Raw genomic sequence first — 20,899 nt, 5'->3', positions numbered from 1 at the left:
AGGTACGTTGGGTTTGTAACTTCCGTTAAGTTATGGTTAGATAATTTTATAATTCCTATATTATCGTTAATCTTTTGTATTTTTATAATGTTGTCTCTAGAAAAATAAAATTTTAAATTTCATCTTTTTTTCTTCTTCTTTTATTCATCATTTTATATTATATATAAAATAATATAACTAAAGATATATAATTTTTTTCTTCAATCAATTTGACATAATTTTAGAATGCCTATGTTTTTCATCAATTAAATCCCTTCAAAATTTTCCCCCAAAAGATTAAAAACCGATACCCGAATGAACCACAAAATCGAAACCGGCCTAAAGAGGCCAAACCATAAACCGTTTCGGAATCCGGACTGCGAGATCCTCGCTCACATGGAGGAGTCCCCTTAAAGACGGAATGCTTCTTCAGTCTCGTGAGCTCAGTCATTTTGCGCGATAGATTCTTCAAAGACAAATAAAAAACTTTCAACTTCAACAGTTCAACAACGTTCATGGAGAGTCATCAATTTGACGAAGAAGAAAACCATGAAATTCAGTCCAGTTCACATCCAGAAAATGGTAACGATGCTAAGTTTCTTCTTTATTGTTTACTCTTTCGTTTCAATGGGCATGCTCCCCTTCTGATGAATTGTTAAACTGTCTCTTTGTTTCCTTTCAGTCCACATTGAAGAAGCCGTCGAACCTGGGAAACCCCACGACGCTCTGTTCTTGGTTCTTGGTTATCTCGGATTACTGGAATTTTTTTCAGTGATGGGTGTCTGTAAATCCCTCAGAGACGCGGTTAACAACGATGTGTTGCTTTGGCTGCATGTCGTCGTCGAACCACCCTTGAGTAGCCGTCTTTCCAATGATGCCCTGTTGAACATTTCGTCTAAGGCGCATGGCAGATTGAGAACTTTGTTTCTGAATAATTGCGTCAAGATAACAGATGATGGACTGCAGAGGGTCATAGAAAAGAACCCTCATATCAACAAGGTTTGCACTTCGAAAAGAGTTCTTGACTTTCTTGTTTTCTATTTGTAGCATCCATTGTGTTTGGATTTACTGTGCGTAGGGAATCAGTTAATGGTTCATCATCTTTTATAAAATTTTATTTAGTTTTAAGGTAGGTTCGATTGAGGAAGTGTCCACTTAGAATGCAAAACTTTTAATTGACGATTCTGCTTGGGTAGTCTGATTCATCCATATCACCTCCTCCAATGATCCGTGGGGTTCAGAGAACTAATAAAGTGTATCTCCACCCTTGGCTTATTTCTTTTGATTTCGCTCATAACCGAGTACATGCTGAATTGAATTTACATGAAATTATTTCTCGCTTGGTTTTTTCTGGTACCCTTTTGCTTGGTAATAAGGTCCTTTGCTTGGTATCATGGTTAAAGCTTGGGGCTTCCAAGTGGGCCAAGCCACAGTAGCCGCTTTGTACAACTATGCCATTGATGTGCAAATGTGGGATTGCCATCATGTATAATGTGCAGCAAACACTTGCATAAGATTGCAATTGGATTGATTGTGGAAAACTGTTCCTAGATGGAAGGGTAAATTTTTAGTTTTTTCTCATGCTCAAAATGTATCAAACAATAAAGCCAGTTTTTAGAGAAAATCTCAAGAGCTGACTCTACCTAAGAATAGATAAAGAGAAAATTTATCACTCTAAAGCAATTGAAGTACAAAAACTAACATTAAGAATGCAAAGTTAGTATATTAAAATGATTACAGAGGTTCGAACACAGAGTGCAAGTTGTATTGATTCACTGTAGATTGTAGCATGTTTAAGTGATAATTAATTCAGGCTTTTGTATTTTGGGAGCCCAGAAAATCACATGGTATTTGGCAATGCACTTTATTTTTGCCCATGATTTGGTTCTGTAGTCCTTAGGCTTCGTATCTCAAAGGCCTAATATATAAACCCGTAAAGTGGGAATAATGTCAATACAAGCTAGTGGTAGTTAAGTTGATTGTTTAAGTTGGATTAGATACTTGATAGCTAGATAGAATTTTGTTTTGGGTTTACTTACTTATTGAGTGTCTATGTTTCCTTTTATAAGTCAAATTAGGAATTTTAGGGGTCTATTTATATGTAACATATCCTCCATCATGATATGATTTTGAAGAACATAAGTTTTTCTGAGATTGATGTTGTTGAGCCTTGTATACGGGATTGACGTCGCAGGCCTGATTTCTTTGCTACTGTTTTTCTTCCTACCGAAAGAAGATTGATCTCATCTCTCTTCTATCCCTTCCATCAATCCGATTTCTTCCTTTAACAATGCAGTTCTATGTTTTGACCATTAGAAACCGTACATTCCTTCATCTTCTTTTTAAAAGCCTGGAAACCTAAGCCGGAATTCTAGTATACTTTTCATCAATAAACCTTAATGTAAACTTCCCTTGTAGACTCCTTGACATCAACGTAACCAAACCCTATCATCAAACTCAAGGTCCTACAAAACCCTAACCCTAATTTGACCTAAAGTCTCATTCTCTATCTAGCTGAACTTACCAGTTTGTAACAGATCATGGCTACTTGCTTCTAGTTGGATCCCTTCTGATCTAGAACTACATTAGAGTTTCTACTTTGGTTTCATCAGATTCAAAAGTTTGAAGGCAAAATGAAGGAATGAATGAGAATATAAATTTTTCTTCATGTTTTCTATCCTCTTCTATTGTCGAACTGGCACTAATCATTCTCAGTCTACATTCTTTGGTTTCATCAGATTCAAAAGTTTCAAGGCAAAGTGAAGGAATGAATGAAAATACAAAATTTTCTACATTTTTTTTATTCTCTTCTATTGTCGAACTGGCACTAATCATTCTCAGTCTACTTCTTTGATATGTTCTCTACTTGTATGAGTTGGTTTCCCATTTATTTAGAAGTTTCTTTGTGTTGTTCGATCTTCTAGGGTTGAGAATAATCAGGTTATTTATTACTGACTTTATTCATTCTTTACTTTCCATTTAATTTTGTTGCCATGAATACCCCCTTTTTAATCTCTAACCTCATGTCCCATAATCGTTTCCCCTACTTTATCCTTTGACCATATCTGACTACCGTTACTTGGTTCCTTATTTTATCTCTTTAACCTTTATGTACATTTATTAATCTTGCTTCTTAGTATGATCAAAGCAATAAGTTATAATTCCTTTCATGTCCTGTCACTTTCTTATTTACCAATGGCCCTTGAATTTTTTTTTTTTTTATATAAAATTGGCATTACATTTTAATACTAGCTGATTTGTTGATTGGGTAGGACCACAATTGATTCAAAATTTCAAACTGGGTTTTGGAACCTAGGATTGTATCATACATTCTTTTGGGATATTTGCTTTTACTCAACTAGGGATTGCATTGGGATTGATGGATTAATTGCTAGATTTTGCTTTGGCAGACCATGGAATGCATCAATTTGTGATTTTATTTGTTATCAAGTGAGGATGATTGAAGTTTTATTTGATGAGATCTTATTTGTTGGTGCTGTTGTTTATGAGATTTATTGAGATGCTTGTTGTTTGAGATGCCACTTATTGGTTATTACTTGTTCACTCATCCTCTTTCACATGATGGGGATATTAAAGATGTTGCATGCATTTTTTTTAACGGACTTAGAAGTAAGATATTATTTATTTATTTTTGGTGGGCCTTAGAAGTAAGTTGTTGTTTATCATTGTTGGGGATTCAGGAGTGAGTCTAATTGTTGTTGGAATGCTTCCCTGGAGATAGGATTTTGTGTAGCCACTGCAGCTGCACTTTGATTAGTCTTTGTGTAGTCATTGGAGTTGCACTTTTATGTAGCTGTTGGGTGCTACATTTTGTTGTCTTCTTTGGAAAGGGCTTTTGGTGTCAGTGTATTGCTATTGCTGCTATTAATTATTTGTTCAGGCTGCTATTGTTGATGGATTTATGATAATTGATCAATTGTTGCTTTGAGCTCATTAAAATCTGTAACTACTACGTCTGTTCAAGATTAGTATTGCTTTTCATATTTGTTTTTGTTTGTCTAAGCAGGGTCTTTTGACAAATGCATACTCCAACTTGAGGGGGATTTTATGGTGTAACATGATAAAGGGGAGACCTTTATCATGGTTTCCTTATTTCCTTGTGTTTAGTTATTATTGTCCCAGTCTAACTAAATTTCCTATTAGGGTTTGTTAGATTCCTTTGTAATTCTATTTTGACTTAATATATATAGATGTTTTGGCTGATAGCTTGATATGGTAGAACAAACATCCTATCACAATCCTTCTTTTCACCCTATTCTCCCTCAAATCTCTCTTTCCCTTTGCCGTGATTGTTTACACACTATAAGCATAAGCAAGTAAGCAGAGAGAAGCCTTAGTATATTTTCATGGAGTTTTAGACTTAAGGTTCTATATATCAGTTATGGTCATAGTTAGTAGGTCGGGGTACGGCAACAGTTCGGGTGTGGATAAGCATGACAATTAATCAGTCCATATGGCAACTAGTACGGTTTCAACAATTCGGCTCGATAAGTTGTGTACGGCCATTATACTTTACTTGTATCGTATGTGTTTTAATACGACTGACTTGAAAAAGTATTTGGGGGGGGGGAAATGGAGGGTTTTGTCTTCGTAAAAATCAATAGTAAATTGATTTTTGCAATTAATTCAAAATTTTTATGCCCCCCCCCCCCCCTAAACAAAAACAACCCTCCATACCAAAAACCTAATTTGAGACAATTTTTCATTCTTCTAGATCTCTACAACTAAGATAAACAAGGAAATATAAAAAGCATTTATCACATAACTCATCAAAACCAAAAAGCATTGTCTAGAGCAAAAAAACACAAAAATCATTTGTCACATAATGACATAACCATTTAAATCCACAAAATATTGTATATACCAATAAAAAAAAATCTAATTATCTATGTCAAATGGTGCTTGTGTCTCAGAATCATATGTGAAAGGAGAATTGGAGAGGATGTGTAGCTGATTCAAAGTACCATTGTAGACTGGGGTATCAATATCATGAGAATGAAGGGATCCGATCTCTACATCTAAGACAAATATTGTGTGGTTGTTCTATATTATTTAGGGGTTAAATTTGATCTCCATGTCTGAATCCATTCTGTTTTATCTTGAAGTTCTGAATTCTTTCTGTTGGAATGATTCTTACGAATTAAACAATAAAAAATGGTTATGAAGAAGGTTTTTATGGTATAGAATGAAAATCCTAGACACTATATAAAAAAATTATGAAAGAGGAAGTAAGTTACTTACCGAGGAAGGCAATGATTCCCAATGAACAAGTTGTGGATCTTGACTTTTGAGTATTATGACTTGTTAGCGAAGAAAAAACAGAAGAAGAGAAAAAGGAAAACAATATGAATGAGTTGAATAACTGAATGAGGGTTCCATGAATAAATATATATATATAAGGAATAGAAATTAAAACATGTATAAAACATGTATTATAAACGTAATAAAACCCTCCCTCCTCCCCTGTACTTTTGCTCCCGTACTTATTTAAGTCAGTCGTATTAAAACATGTATTATAAACGTAAAATATGATGGCCGTACACGGCTTATTGAGGTGAATTATCAACAACAACAACAACAACAATAAGCCTTGTCCCAACTAAATGGGGTCGAATTATCGAAACTGTGCTATTTGCTGTATGAACTGATTAATTGTCGTGCATGTCCGCACCGAAACTATTGTCGTATCCCAACTTACTAACTATGCTCCAAGGTGTCTTTAAGTCTAACTATGAGAAGGTGAAATAACTAGAAAAAGAAACAACTGGACAACTAATAGCTGCAAAACTCAAAACACTATCCTACGATACATGATACACTATACAGCATGCATGATAATAACTTGGTACCTATTAGTCTACGGCATACTTTAACAGGTATGTTGATAGTGTCATTTGAAGCTCATCCTATTATGGTGTACACTATACACCATAATAGGATGGTACCTATGAGTCCAGAACACACTTTAACAGGTATGTTAGTAGTGTCATTTAAAGCTCATATTAGGGAAAGTTTCTATCACTCCCTTAGTCCTTTACACACTATTTACTCAAAACCCCTACAAGAAGTTTCACCTTTGATTCCTCTAGAAAATGAACTCTTACCTCATCTTCTCTTCTTCTGCTTTTAGTGACCAAATGATCCCATTCTTATCACTTATATTTACATATACGATTTTTTATTATTATTCTAATTTCTAATTTCTTCTTTCTTCTTTCTACTTCCTCCATAGAGTGCAGCAAAAACAACTTTGGTGGGTCTAACACCCCCTTCTTCTGGACTGCACCCCCCGGCCACATAAATCCCACCGGCCACACCACATAATTCCCACCGGCCACCACTAGCACGACACCCACCTTGCAAATCCCACATTGATGGAAAGCTACCAACCAACATATTTCCTTCTGGCTGGTGTTTGAAACTTCTTTTTGCAGGTTTGGTAGAGTGACTATACACGGATAAGGGTGGAATTGGATATGTAGTGGGCATAGTTGTCAAGGCGTCGCCTAAGCGACCCCTAGGCGTTCGAGCACCTCAAATCGGTGTCGCCTCATTTTTAGGCAATAAGGCAACCGCCTTGGGGTATGAGGCATCACCTCAAGAGCCTCAAACGCCTTATACCCCAAGGCGTTCGCTTTTTTTTTTTTTTTTAAATCACATGAAAGATGCCAAAACGAAGGCATATATTGAATTACTTATTAGATTCCAATTGTAAAGTATCTATTGTTTGAACCTATATGCATATTTATAATGACACTACATATGATCAAATGTTAAAATAAAAAATAAAAAAACAAACAAAATCGAAAGATAATAAGTTCTTGACTCGAGTCTCACACTCTCACTCTCACTCTCACTCTAATCCCTAATCTCTTTCTCTTCCTCTCTTCTTCTCTTCCATTCCCGCGACGACACTCTGGCAAGCCGCACGACAAATGACTTCTTCTCTTCCTTTCTTCCCGCGACTTTTTATTTAGGACCTACTATGTGTGGTTTGTAGTATGTTGGATGACTTGAGGTAGGCTAATATTAGTTTTTTTTTATCATATAAGATATGATAGATTTATCATAAATTGGAGTGAATGAGATGTATACTAAAAATTTCACTTAATGCCCCAACCGCCTCAAAAGCGCCTCGGAGGGCACCTCATCGACTCATTGCCTCAACTAGCCTAAACCGCCTCGCATCGCCTCATCGCCATGACAACTATGGTAGTGGGTGCAAGAAACAAAAACATTTGACTGAAGATGGAAGGTAAATAGGAAACAGAGAGCATGGCTTATTGAAAAAACAATTTGCCTGACTAGTTTAAAAAAAGCTTTTGAGTTTCTTGGTCATCCTCCCCAAACCAAAATACTGGCAGGAAAATATGCAGAAGCAGCAGGACTGTGTTACCTTTCTTAGAAACTTCTGCAAATATCTTGCAACGTTGTGGGTTGTAAGTTTTCAGCAGAGAAGTAACATTTAATTGAATAAAATTGAATATGCAAAAGCTTTTTCCTGTGGACCCAGATCTTAGAGAAGCAAAAAAAATATAATAAAATCAGAATTGGTTATGACAAGAATCTTTGAAAGATTAGGTCAAAAGGAGAATGATTTCAAAGATAGTGGTGGCTATGAGCATGTCCAAGTGCGGAAACACGTGCAACAGCAAGCTGAGATTTTGATACAAAGGGAAACCAGAGAAATTGCATGGGTATTCCATGGGGAATGCTATCCATCTTCAACGCATTGATTCATTAGAGTGCCATGTTATTGCAGATCAGACAAAGCAGGTTCTTGCTCTCTTTGTGGTGCTTGGTGGGGTGCTCTTTTTGGATTCCGATGTCCTGTTTCAATATTGGTTCTTCTGTCAAACTGATGAAGTTCCTTAAATACATCCGCATTGTTTGGAAATTGCACCATGCTTTCCAATTTCACTATGTAATATCTACATTTGGTTTGCTCAGGTTCAAGAGCCTTCTCTCAAGTCTACAATTATTTTGAGATTAATTAGGCTGAGCTTGCTGGTTGAACTTTACATATATCGTGCATTATATTTTTGGAGCAGCATATGTCATTCGCATGAATGGGGGTGTGTTAGAAGAATAAGGAACATGCCTTGTGTGATGTGGACAAGATAGGTAGGTAATAGGCAATATGGGTTATTGCTGACCAATTAGGTAGGTAGAAGACAATAGGATTATTGTAGACCAAATAAGTAGGTGAAACAACAGCATCTCCATCTTTTTGGACTTCTTTGGTATGACGACATTTTCTTCCATGTCTTTGGAAAACCGAGGATTAATTTTGGAATGGTTTAGCTTTTTCCTTGGGGTGCCTTTTGTTGTTTCCATCGTCTTCTTCCCCCTTGTCATCCACAATTTCTAAAGGCACAAACTTCACTGGGCTTTCCTTTTTGCTTTTGTCCTCATCTTATTCCTCTTCTTTCTCGTCCTCATCTCCATCATCGATTTCATCTTCATCATCTTTTTTATCATCCACATTTGTATCTTCATTTTCCTTCGTTCCTTTTGGCTGAACTTCCTCTTCGTCTTCGCCCCTGAAGAATCTTCTTTGTCCTCATCTTCCTCATAAGCACCCTTTTCTTCCTCAGAGGAGTACTCCTTATTTTCATAGTCTTCCACAATGTTCTCTTTTACAACTTCTCCACTAGATGAAGAGTCATAAGACTATAAGAGTACTCCTTTTCTCTAATGGACCATTGATTTACTTGTTTGCTTTTGAACAAAGTTTTTCCTTTGAACTTATGCTTTGAGAATTGGAAAAAAACACAAATAAAACCCGTAGAGAGAAAAGACCAAGGAGAAGAATCTCAGAATGTTACAATATATGGAAACACGTAATCTGAGAATAATTGACAATCTAAGTTACCTAATTGACCCAATCTTGGTTACTTGTACTCTAAGCATAAGGGTAAATAGTAAAAACATGGTAGGAAACTTGATTAAGGTGTACATGAGAAGTTGTGGAAGAGAATGCTGAGAAGGAGAAGGAAAATGAGGATTAATTCTTTTGATGAAGATGAGGATGAAGAGGGTTCTTCCATGGCAGAGGAAGCACAGTGAAAAGGAAAGGAGGAAAATGAAGACGTGGACGTGGATGATAAGAAAGATGATGAAGATGAAGTTGATGGTGGAGACTAGTAGGAGGACGAAAGCAAAAAGGACAGCTCAATGAAGCTTGTGCCTTAAGATGTGGTATGACAAAGGAGAAGAAAATGATGACAACAACGAAGGCACCCCAAAGAAGCTAATCTGTTCCAAAATTAATCTTGGGTTTCTCAAAGAGATGAAAGAGTATATCATCATACCAAAAAAAGTCCAAAAGGATGGAAGAAGATGTTTCATCAGAAATATCAAAGCAGGTCTACACAGATGAAACCCCTTAACGCGGGAAAAATAATCTGAGAATATTTAACAATCTAAGTTACCTAATTGAACATATTGGACAATGTAGGTTACCTGTACTCTAACCGTAAGGGTAGGGTAAATAGTAAAAGTAAAAGGTAGGGAACTTAACTAAGATGTACTTGACCCTGTGTACCCTCACGGTACACAAGGCATGTGCATAGTACTTCAATAGGGTGGACGATGTCTCAATTTGCAGGGTGGTTGTGGAGTCGCAGGATGGGTGGTCAGAATGGGGTGGGGACACAATCAGAAGAGGAGGGCATTTGAGCATCATCCCTGATGGTTTGTTATACTCCCAAAGAAGAAGAAGCAACAGAGATTAAAAATAATAAACTATAAAAGTAGAACAATTATCTGGTTAATAGGTGTTATTAGAAGGGTAATTTGGCTATTACAAAATGATAGGAGAGAAGAGTAGGTTAGACTCTAGCTTTAGCTTTTTCTTTTCACAGGGTGCCTGTGGGGGGGGGGGGGGGGGGGGAGTTCGGTAAATAAAATAAGTTCAGGGGAGTGAGAAAAATTCCCTTGATTTTATCCACCTCTAAACATGGATTTCAATTTATTGAGGTCAACGTTCTATTGCAAATTAATGTTTATCCAGCATGTGAAATTAATGAGGTGATTTTATGTCCAGTCAACTACCTATTTTATATATTTCTTACCACTTCAACTCATGATTTGGCTGTTATTTTGAGTACCAGATTCATTAGGCTGTTGCTACTGTCAGGGTTTATACAAGACTTGCTCAGACTGATTATAATGCACCTGATTTTGTGCTTTGCTTCAGCTGTATGTACCTGCATGCATTAGCTTAACAGCTAATGGAATTGTGACAATAGTACAACTACTGACTGGGAAAAATCAAGATTTGAAGCACCTGAGGTTGTATGGTATGTTAGGCATAACAAAACAGCATATGGAAACTATCTTCAGTTGTCTTAAGGTGCAAAAAGAAGAAGACCAGGAGCAGCCTATATCATTTCTTTATCACAGGCGTTTTTCTCTAAGCAGTTTGAACTCAAGTCATCCAATTGATGTCAATGTTTGTCCAAAGTGCAACTTTGTGAATCTGGTGTTTGATTGCCCAAGGGAGGATTGCAAGTGGAAGAGGGAGTACCCACTGCTTGAATGTCGAGGATGTTACCGTTGCATCGCAAGGTGTGATGAGTGTGGTGGATGTGTTAATTTGGATGAGCTTGGGATTACTGCTTGCCAGGGTTTGTTGTGCTCAGACTGCTGGCTGAGGCTTCCGAAATGCAACCTTTGTAATAGGCGCTATCGTAAACCACATGCTGCTCAACAAATGTTTCCATCAGACGATACTGGATCTATATGCGCCAGTTGTCATATATCCTCTTCAAGAAATCGAGAATGGTTGTTGGAGTTTGAAGAACATATCCTTAGGGATTACTGCATCATCAATGAGTAAGAGGCATGATTTGATGATACAGAATGAATGCTTAGCGTTTGTTGTGGCAAGTTCTCATATATTCAACTGATTACCATAGCAATAATGGAATTTAGACAAAAAGTGCCCCAAGGAAGGTCTTGTACAGAAACTATAGTTGGAGGTATTTTCAAAGAGGCCGGAGGGTAGCTCAACCAAATGTTCAGACTTATTCGGGATGGATAGGCAATTTACCGACTTTCCTTTAGTGTGGTCATCATATCTCAGATTTGTTGTGGGAGCTTGACTTCTGTCAGGCCAATTTTTAGTTATTAGTAGTAACCTTTCCAAAATCAGTTGGGATATTAGATCCGTCTGTTAACTGCTAGAGACTTGGTCTCGTTCTTCTCTGTTGCAGAGTTTTTTTTGGGTGTTTTGTGGGACTTTGCTGCACTCATCATGCTGATTCTGCTTGGGGCTGGTTTCCATGTCTTCTCAGGTGCATAAAATGTTTCAGTTGCCTTTTTTTCTTTTCTTTTTTTTCACTGATTGGTGTTTTGTGGGACTTTGCTGCACTTGTCATGTTGATTCTTTTGCTTGCTCCGGATTGGGTACCAATGTCTTTGCAGGTGTATAAAATGTTTCAGTTGCTTTTTTGTCACCGGTTGATGTTTTCTGGGACTTTGCTGCACTCATCATGTTGATTCTTTTGCTTTGGTACCAATGTCTTCTCAGGCGCATAAAATGTTTTCAGTTGTCCACCCCCCAAAAAAAAAAAATCAACGACAGACAGCCTTTCCAGTGCCAAATGTCCACTGAGGAGAATCTTTTCCTTTCATTCCTTCCACAATACACGATGACTTAATTTTAACAATTTGTTGCAGGCTTGCGATTGAATGATGACTTCTTGGCCATCTTAAAACTCCAGGATCGTCTCACCGTTTCAGTCACTTCTGTCTTCTCCACTTAATCCCCATCTCCCAACTCCCACAGTGTAGAAATCGAATTCCGCAGATGATTAAATTTTCATTTTTCACTACCTCTGAAAGTGGATTATTTCATGAGAGTTTGGTTTTGCATGAAATTACCAGATTAATTCTCTTCTCAGTAAGTTTATTTTTCCAATATTACAACTTACAAGCAAAGCAACCCATCAATTGGTTCCTCTTAAGTTGCATACCAAAGCCGAATTTTGTTGGAGTCCAGATCCTCTCTACCTGGGCAGGCTTTTCACTCATTCTCCTACCCCTCTGGATTGGCAACAACACCATGGCTGGCCATTCAAGGGGCCGTGGGGGATGGGCAGACACCCTGTTCGGGCTGAGAGGATTTGTCTGTGTTTACTGGTTGAATTTGTCAGCAGTGTTGCATCTTGCTGCCTCAGTAACCTTGACAACTCATTCAATCACCAACCAATTGCTTCCAATAAACTCCGTTTCCTTAGAGTAATACATTGCAGACTCCCTGTTTTCCCCAAACAAAAGTGTAAGCGTGCAGGGAAATACTGTTTTCAAGATGAACATCATGTTATTTACCACCCAAACCATCCATCTCTCCAATTCACCAATTCCAGAAATACTTAAATTCAAAACCCTTGTAGTCAGCCCTACTCCATCAAATTTGACAAGGATTAAGAGATGTCCATTACCAGGTATGCTCGTTTGCTCTCCGTCAAATGGGCCAAAGACCAAAGTTTTCCTCTTAAGAAACTTTCCGAGGGAACCCTTTTGTTGGGGTATTTTATCTGATCTGTGCCTCTGGTTGAGGTTGTTGTACCCGGAGTTTATTTCCACAAAACATTCAGTTAACTTAACTGGGCAGCTAGGTGGTAGATTTGTTGAGCTCTTTTTGATGGTTTCCCATGTATACAGTACGTGTAGTTGATCCATAATGGCCACAATATTATTCAAATGCATCAACAAAGTCCTTTCCCTTTCCAGATCCTGTTTCTTTCAACATCTGATCAGAGAGCCAGGAATCCAAATGAGTCCACCAGCAGTCTTATAAAAGACTCAAGTTCATGTTCTCAGGTGACACTGCAGTAGATTATGGTTTTGTGTGACAGGTTGCTCCACGCTTAGTACGCATAGGTTAGGAAGATAGTGCCCAATCACGTAAGACTAGAAGTATGTGTTTGGTAACATTTCTGTTCTGAGAGACCAGTTCTTATGCAAAATCATTTTTTAATGTTTCTGTACTAAAAGACCGTTCTGAAATATTTATAGAACATTATATGAATGAGTTGGTATTTGAGAAACTCGTTTTAAGGTTTTAATCATAATCAATTTTATCATTTATGTTTCTGTTCTTTGGTAAAAATATCTTTTTGATGTTCTGCAAAAAGCATTCTCAAACTACTTTTCTGATCGGTCCGTTCTTAAAGAACAAAATAATGAACAGTTTTACCAAAAGCCTTAAAACCCGTTCTTCTGTTCCCAAAGAACAAAAGAACGCTAAAAACATTACCAAACACACTGTAAGAGATCGGCGGTTGGAAGCTTCTTAGGTAGTAGTACTTTCCATAAAGAGTGTAATTTTGGTACTTGGGATTTATTTCCTTGCAAAAGATGGTCTATAAGCAAATGCCACCAAAAAAGGAGTCCCAAGAAGTAGGCAATTAGGCATCCAGACATATGAACGCTTTTTTGGTGCCAAGGGTAAAAGGGCATATTTTCAATCCGTTGAGCACAGTCCAGAGGCCACCATTCCCTGATTAACATTCCAAGTGTTCATCTCTGTGTGAATGAAATCAGCCACTAAATTAGGAGCCTGTTGATTTGGTACATTATGAGATATTTTTGGTGGATTCGGTTTTTCATTAATTTACAACATTAATCTTCAACATGGCAACCTTATCATAGCTAATCTCGTGAACTTGAATTGATTCCTACTACATTGTGGTTTTTTGTTTATTTGATTCATTCAGTACTTGATGGAATAAATGAAAATGAAACAATGAATCAGGAAACAGTTCAGGTAAATCAAGTTGTAAGTTCAAGCAATGAGTCCCCAGCAACCAGACCTTCTTGACCAGAAAAATCATGGCCAATTTTTGTGCATCTCACAAAGTTCATGTCAAGTTAATCCAGCAAGCCAAGAAGTTGAATAGAAAGTATATATCAAATGGACCATTCATCATTCCTAAATCTAATCAAAGAATACAAACTCAAGTCGAAGTCCAGTTAAATGAGCACATGCACCAATATCCCAAATAATTTACTTGGTTTCTCTGTACAACTAAATGAAGTGGTAGCTTGCCATAGAATTTAGATAACCTCACTGTGCTCCCTTCTCTTCTCCACTGGAGAAACAAAATTGGGTATGCTACAGGGTTCGCTGGGTAATGGGATAAAATTCCTCTGAGAGTATCCATATTTCCAACTCAAGTATCAGTTACCCAAGGAGATAGAAAGCTACATACCACCTTTTCACAAGAAAACTGCACTCCAAAGGACAATTCCAATGATCATAGAACTTCTGACATTGCCGCCATTATAGAAATTTAATGAAGTAGCACTTGAGGCCGTGGAGTTTGATGAAGGTGCAAGTATTGTGCCATTTAAGAACGTGCCATTCCTGCCACCATTTTGCACACAACAGAAAATGTAACAGGATCAGTCTCAGGTAGAAGTTGGAAAAAATGAGTTTCAGCCATCAAAATTTAGAAGATGACCAGAAGGAAAATTGCTCTTTTTTCGGAGACAAAAAATATAAAATCCCATATAAATAAATCTAAAGTCATATATTATACCTCCCAGGAAATATGCAGGAACCATGACCTGCAAAGTTGGAACCATAGCATCAGTTGTAGGTCATGAAAATGGCCCACTCAAGGAAGTGAAGCCAACAAAAAGCAGACAGAAGAACAGGCAAAAATGCTATCACTGCAAATACTGCATCAAATGCACATATTGTAGCAGTAAGCATGGTACGACTTCTTACTTGGGTTTGTTGTTGTAATTGCAGCCACACCATTGAAGTAACATGTCCCAGCATCCATTCCCTTCTTATGATAATATGCATCAAAAGCATAGCTTGCATGAGAAGCCACATTGTCTGGTTCATAACATGGCTGTCCTTGCTTTAGAGCTGAGCAATCCACCTTACCAGGCCCACATGCCCAGTCCAGTGCAGCTTGAAGCATCTTTGGATCAGCACCATCCCTTGCAGTGCAATATGTCTGGTTTGTAGTATCATTGGCTAGCATCATTCCAGAATCCGATAGGTGCAAGATATAAACAGGAACACCGTTGGCATCAAAAAGGCCCCAATTCTTCTCAGAAAGTGGCCCAGGTTTCATGTCCTCATTGTAGAGTTCGTAGATGTAGGTGCTAATAGCAATTCCAGGGTGCTTGGGTGTCCCGGTATTGTTCAGCACATGTCGGATTAGGTTACTATTAAATGTGTTGGCATTATCAATAGTAGCATCTGGCTCATTGTCATCACCCTTGGAAGGCCAGCCTGACTCAGTGACAACAATGGGGATGTTGGTGAAGTTAAGGAATGCCATGGCAAAGTATGCTGCATCAACCACAGCATCAAAAACATTTGCGTAGTGAAGGAGTGTGTTTGCATCCACGGCTTCTTTGGTAGGAGGAAGAGGGCGGAAAAGTGCATAATCCAATTGTATTACTCCATTTGATTGCATGTAATCATAGTAAGGATAGACATTGAGCATTAGGTATGATCCTGTGGATTGCAAGAACTTAAGAAAGGGGACCATGATTGGGTTCAAGGAGCTATTGAAGAAGGCTTGTGATGGTGGAAAGGAGTCTAAAATGATGGAGGATGGCAATGGTGTCGACACCTTTATCTGATCATCAAGGTTGGATGCAACAAGAGCAGAGTGGATAAACCTGATGGCATTTACAAGGATAGGTGCTGCATTTGGAATTGTTGTAAAGACCTCAGACCCAACTGCAATGGCCGTGATATTGGTGGCAGGTACATGTGCGACAACATTCAGTGCCACCCAATTGGCAGCAGTAGCATTGGACTGACCCACCCCAAGGAGCTCGTTGTTTGGAACAGAGATTGTCACATGAATGCCAGTGTTAGCGAGTGCAACAAGCATAGCACGGTCAGCATCATTGAGCCGGACATGTCTAATTTGCTGGGCTTTCAAAAGGGCAACCACCTGAGTTGGATTAGGCATGTCAGAGAGCTCTTGACCGATGTTTACACCAATAAATGCACCTGCACATCAGAGAAAAGCATATCAGATACCAGTTTCTATCCCTGAATAACACAAATTGTAGATAACAGACATAGACTTGGAAAAAAAAACATAAATCTATGCACCATATCATCAGAGATGCCCATGGCAATGGAAACCATCAGAACTTCACAACTACCATTTGCCCAAGTTATTTTTAACCAGGTTAATGCAACAACAGTTCCAGCCATTATTTTTTATATTTAGATTTTGGATTATACTATTCAACACTGACCTACCTTTTTTTCAAAGAGTTCTACTGTGTGGTGATTTGATCACTCACATGGCCAAAGAAGTTATTTAAGGTGTACTAATACAAATAAGAGGTTTATTACTTGTAAAGTTGTAATTAATGAAATACACCCCCCCCCCCAATACTTCTCCTGCTTATGAAAATTGACCAAGGTAAATCATCTTTGGATAAAAGCATCATTTTCTTTCCCATTAACTATGATGGAAAGAAGAGACACTTTAAGAAAGATTTCCAAACACAATGCCCTTGATATATTGCACAAAGATTATCCTTCTGGAAACTTCTAAGGGTTTCATTGGTTTATCACTCATGCCCACCTTGGAAGATCTTTGATGCTAGAATGTATGCCTATTTGAAGGAAATCACCTTTTGCTGCACTGCATGAAGCTATTCAGAGAAATCACAGATTCACACAATAAAAAAGTTGAAGAAGGATCACAAGGCACCCCTGAAGCATTCCAGGCTTCCCTTACCTATTACCCATGACAAGAACACTTGAAAATTGAAGATTTTTTCTTAGACCTTCATGGTTCTTCTTACCTTCACCAGATGAGTCTGTCATTTGTATTAAAGGTCCACCTTTAATATAGTATGTCCAAGTACAAATTTATAATAGTTGCTTGTATAAAAGGATTAGTAGGCAAGTTTATCCAAAGGTGCCCTTCCTACCTTTCTAGGGAAGTTTATCACCACCAACATTCATTACATGGCCCCCAAAAAATACAATCTTCTGAACCACATCAAGCCAAGTTTCTCTACATGCATGGTGAAGAGATTCCTTTCCCTCAATATCATTAGACGGGACTTCTAAGGGAATAACGCCTTCGTCAACCAGGAGTGTTATTCTGACCTGAAATTTCTTTATTGTCTTCCATAGGTTACGTTTTGCATAACAAGCATTAAAACAGGCTACCCCCCCCCCCCCAAAAAAAAAAAAAAAAAAAAAAAAAAAAAAAAGAAAGAAAGAAAGAAAGAAATTAATCTGCATATTAGATTTTCATTATCATGGTCCTCTTTCAGTCAACAATCCATATCTCTTCAACACCTGCAAACATCTACTTCATTCCTCTATTCAGAAAAGTATTGAAATGATATAATATACAAATAGCCCATGCCAGCTGTGAATAACATTAGGGAGATGATGGGGTCATAGTACGACAAATCGGAGGATCTTTGGAATATGGAACATAAAATTACACAAAATTTATTCAGCTCGGAATCAAGATCATGACTGGGTCCATGCCTTTATTGATTCTGTTCTGTAAACTATGTCATTCATATAATTTTTCGTTTATTTTACCAGGTGCTTAGTTCAAAACTTAAAGGAAAGTGCTTTCTGTTCTGTTAACTATGTCATTCATATAATTTCTCGTTTACTTTACCAGGTGCTTGGTTCAAAACTTAAAGGAAAGTGCTTGAAAAGAATAATATAATTCTTTCCATGTATAAAATATAGCTTATATCTAGATTTGTGGGCATTAAAGTAACATAACGTGCTTCCTTTCTGAAGATTGAGGTTTCAAGAGGAATATGAGTGACATTACCTACCAAACAAGACTTTTAAAACATCGAGAGGGACCGTAATAGAAGGAAGAGAAGTAGAGCTCTTGACTGTTAAATAATATTTTAAGCTTTTTTAGACAACCTAGGAAACTTAAAACTGTTAAAGAAATGTAGTATCCTAGATTTAGATACCATCCATGAACAGTTTGGGAATTGGGATATGAGCATGCAATGCATCGATTGTTGTTACTGAAACCATGCCCATAACCCGGTACACCGGATGGAAGGTCTGGTAGGGAACATATAGCGTATTAAAGTTCTGATCTTTTGATGTTATCAATGATCTCTATTGAGAACAGTACAAAAATCATTAATTCATGCACTGTGGAAAACCCAAAAGAAAAGAACTGTGGTTATATACTTTTAGAAACTAAAACAAAAGCAAGATGGTTGTTTTCCATTGAAAGAAAGGATAGGAGATTTCACTTGCGTTTTGGTGCAGATTTTCCTGCTATGGTGAGCAAAACAAGTCAAGAATAGAGATCAAATTTGGGATAGTAGAACCTTAATCCACTAGCCTCTATCTTCACTCCCAGTAAGTACTGAAAGTATGGTATTTCAACAGAGGCCTATTTTCCCTTTCTCAACTGTACTCCCATAACAGTTGAAGCCCACAAATCATGAACTCAAACGGAGAGCATCTTAAATGGAGGAACAACATTTAGCTTTTGTTGCAGACTCAACAAAAGAGAGCAGAAATGCAGATTAAAACCCTTTTGCCTCCAAACCAGCTTAAAATCTCGATGACCCAAGAAATGATACAGATGAAATCTCCAGAAGCAACTCAAATCTTTGAGTTGGACATATCAAAATCCACCCCAGAAGGAAACCCATGAAAACAAGAGATAAGACCAACACGGGAAGTATACTAAAAATGGAGAAAACTAGGAGCAGACGGGGTAAAATGACGCACCTTGGTCAGCTGTTACAACTGAGACAGAGACTGCCAGGAGCAAAAGAAGAAGCAGAGCCATGGAGATCATTCTTCAATGCACAACCGAAATCTTTCAAACAACACTACACTGACAACCTGAGAGAAGAAAACCCAAAAAAAAATGTAGGAACAATCGGGAGATAGAGAGCAACAGTGGGCAGAGAAGATAGGCGAAAGAAGACTTGAACTGAAAGGGGGAAAAGAGGATTCTTCCTTAAAGAGAAGGAGAAGGAGAATCAAACAAAACTCAAAATAGCTGTTAGTGGGGTTTTACTAGGAGTTATGGGGACTGACTTTGTTCCATAAATCACGTGATGTCTGTCATGCATCCGACGGCTATCATTTCCCCACCGTCCTCGTCAACCAGTACTAGCTATGGAGAAGCAGATCAGCAGAGAAATTTGCAGACACTGAAACCGATGGCGTAGGAATAGCCAAAACCTACGATACACTATACCTCTGTTATTGCCGTTGGATTAGAATAATACAATTCGTACTACTTCAGTCCAATCAGCAGAGACCATTTATTCCAATCCAAGTGTTAAGAGACACGAAGGTGTATGGAACCATAGTACTCCTTCAACCGTAATGACTTGCGAACCCATCATGGCTGTAAAGGAATCCGCTTTAACAGAGATGACGTGGCAAACAGCCTGATTCAACGGTCATATTCCGGACTATTTATGGTTTATTAAAGTTGTCCTTTCGGTTGTTTCAAGTTTCAACCTTTCGTTTTTTTTCGTTTTTGTTGGGGAATACCTCAGAACAAGCGCTCTACTTGATTCGTTCTCGGTGAAACTCTAGAGTCTGGAGTCTGTAGACTCGAGAAAGTACTAGCGTTGTCACCACAGCTCCAGTCACACCCGTCGCCTCTTCTTTATGCAGATCCTGTCTGCCCAATTGGCCATCTTTCATCCATTCATTCTCAAAATTTTCGGGGATACTGGCTAAATTAATGTGCAACACCTGCATCAATCTTTGTCGAGATTTCGATATTGATCGTACATTTTTTGAAAAATTTACTCAACTGTTTCTTGTACAATGTTGTGCATTAATTGCGCAACACTGAAGTTGAGCCCTTTATTCTCGAGTCCGGATCCTCACCCCGTCGGGAGAGCACAGATTGCTCCTGGACGGCTTCCCAACCACACAAACACGTGGGGCCCACAAGTGAAAATTTTAAGTTTTTTTTTCTTTCTCAAAAAGTGTTTTTCACCTGTGGACCCCACATATTTGTGTGGTTGGAAAGCCGTCGGGGAGCAGTCTGTGCTCCCCCGACGAGGTGAGGATCCGGACTCTTTATTCTCTCACTCTCCCAATTGAGCTTGTCAGTATACCACGCCCAACTACAAGTGTGAAAAAATGAATGCACAACTCTTTTGGATGGAGAGGATTTGGAATCCGTCTTCTTATGGTTCCATTATCCAAGACTTCCTCTAATGCAAGACCAACAAAATGCCAAGTGGCTTGGGACTTATTGGCTACAAGCATGGACCTCTTATGGATACCACAACCTTTCTATTTTTCTCTGATTATGGCTAAATAAAATGAGCATCGTTCATTGAGAACGTTAGAAAGAAAATATAGAGTTAATCAAAGGTTAGTACAAGATGTGAACTAGGTCCAACACCTAAGAGTGAAATTTGACCCATGTGTCATATATCTTATAGACAAGGTCTTTATGGCTAGAATATAGATGATGAGTAGAAAATAAGACCGGACCAAGTTCACATATGATCGAACTGATGACCCTAGTCGGGACTGGCTCGACGATCGAACCATCTGATAACGAGAAGAGAGACTTAAACAGTTATAGAAGGTGGCATGATCCCTTAAGATTTGGGATGGATGATCGTGTTTCAGAAGGTAATTAACACCAATATGAGATGAGCAATCGTGCCAAATAAAGTAACTACCATTATCTCTGAAAGAGGGGTAAAACCCTATGATTGAATGGCTACGAAAGAGCATGATAAACAAATCCAATGAATGAGAACAAGAGGTAAACCATATATAAATGATAGGTTCATACACAACAGAGGTATCTGATTCGTTTCCTTCCATTATCGATTATTCAATTAAGCTCTACAATTAGTTAGAGCTCTATGATGCTCTAATTACTAACTCAGCTTT

General features: G+C 38.0%; 2 protein-coding genes across 2 annotated transcripts; one reads left to right on the top strand and one right to left on the bottom strand.

The window, feature by feature from the left end:
- Positions 1-88: 88 nt before the first annotated feature.
- Positions 89-11,423, top strand: LOC149025431 (F-box protein SKIP28-like). Its single transcript, XM_089145662.1, has 3 exons — positions 89-561; positions 662-978; positions 10,202-11,423. Exons 1-3 carry the CDS (start codon positions 495-497, stop codon positions 10,841-10,843), a joined length of 1,026 nt encoding a protein of 341 aa, XP_089001788.1. The 5' UTR covers positions 89-494; the 3' UTR covers positions 10,844-11,423.
- Positions 11,424-13,378: 1,955 nt separating this feature from the next.
- On the bottom strand, positions 13,379-18,827 carry LOC149025430 (glucan endo-1,3-beta-glucosidase 2-like). Its single transcript, XM_089145661.1, has 4 exons — positions 18,746-18,827; positions 14,744-15,997; positions 14,553-14,580; positions 13,379-14,377 (listed from the first exon to the last, which is right to left on the bottom strand). The coding sequence occupies exons 1-4, from the start codon at positions 18,813-18,815 to the stop codon at positions 14,230-14,232; spliced, it is 1,500 nt and encodes a 499-aa protein (XP_089001787.1). The 5' UTR covers positions 18,816-18,827; the 3' UTR covers positions 13,379-14,229.
- Between the last annotated feature and the right edge of the window lie 2,072 nt (positions 18,828-20,899).

This window comes from Hakea prostrata, chromosome 2 (assembly GCF_041222555.1).
Source record: "Hakea prostrata isolate BN-2017 chromosome 2, UWA_Hpros_2, whole genome shotgun sequence".
Taxonomy (NCBI): domain Eukaryota; kingdom Viridiplantae; phylum Streptophyta; class Magnoliopsida; order Proteales; family Proteaceae; genus Hakea; species Hakea prostrata.
This window is presented reverse-complemented; position numbering and strand designations above follow the sequence as displayed.

Coding starts and splice junctions, on each gene's coding strand:
- LOC149025431 (XM_089145662.1), top strand. CDS start 495: ATGGAGAGTCATCAATTTGACGAAGAAGAAAACCATGAAATTCAGTCC. Junction 562..661: donor CAGTTCACATCCAGAAAATG/GTAACGATGCTA, acceptor GTTTCCTTTCAG/TCCACATTGAAGAAGCCGTC. Junction 979..10,201: donor AGAACCCTCATATCAACAAG/GTTTGCACTTCG, acceptor GCTTTGCTTCAG/CTGTATGTACCTGCATGCAT.
- LOC149025430 (XM_089145661.1), bottom strand. CDS start 18,815: ATGATCTCCATGGCTCTGCTTCTTCTTTTGCTCCTGGCAGTCTCTGTC. Junction 15,998..18,745: donor AGTTGTAACAGCTGACCAAG/GTGCGTCATTTT, acceptor TCTGATGTGCAG/GTGCATTTATTGGTGTAAAC. Junction 14,581..14,743: donor AATTACAACAACAAACCCAA/GTAAGAAGTCGT, acceptor CCAACTTTGCAG/GTCATGGTTCCTGCATATTT.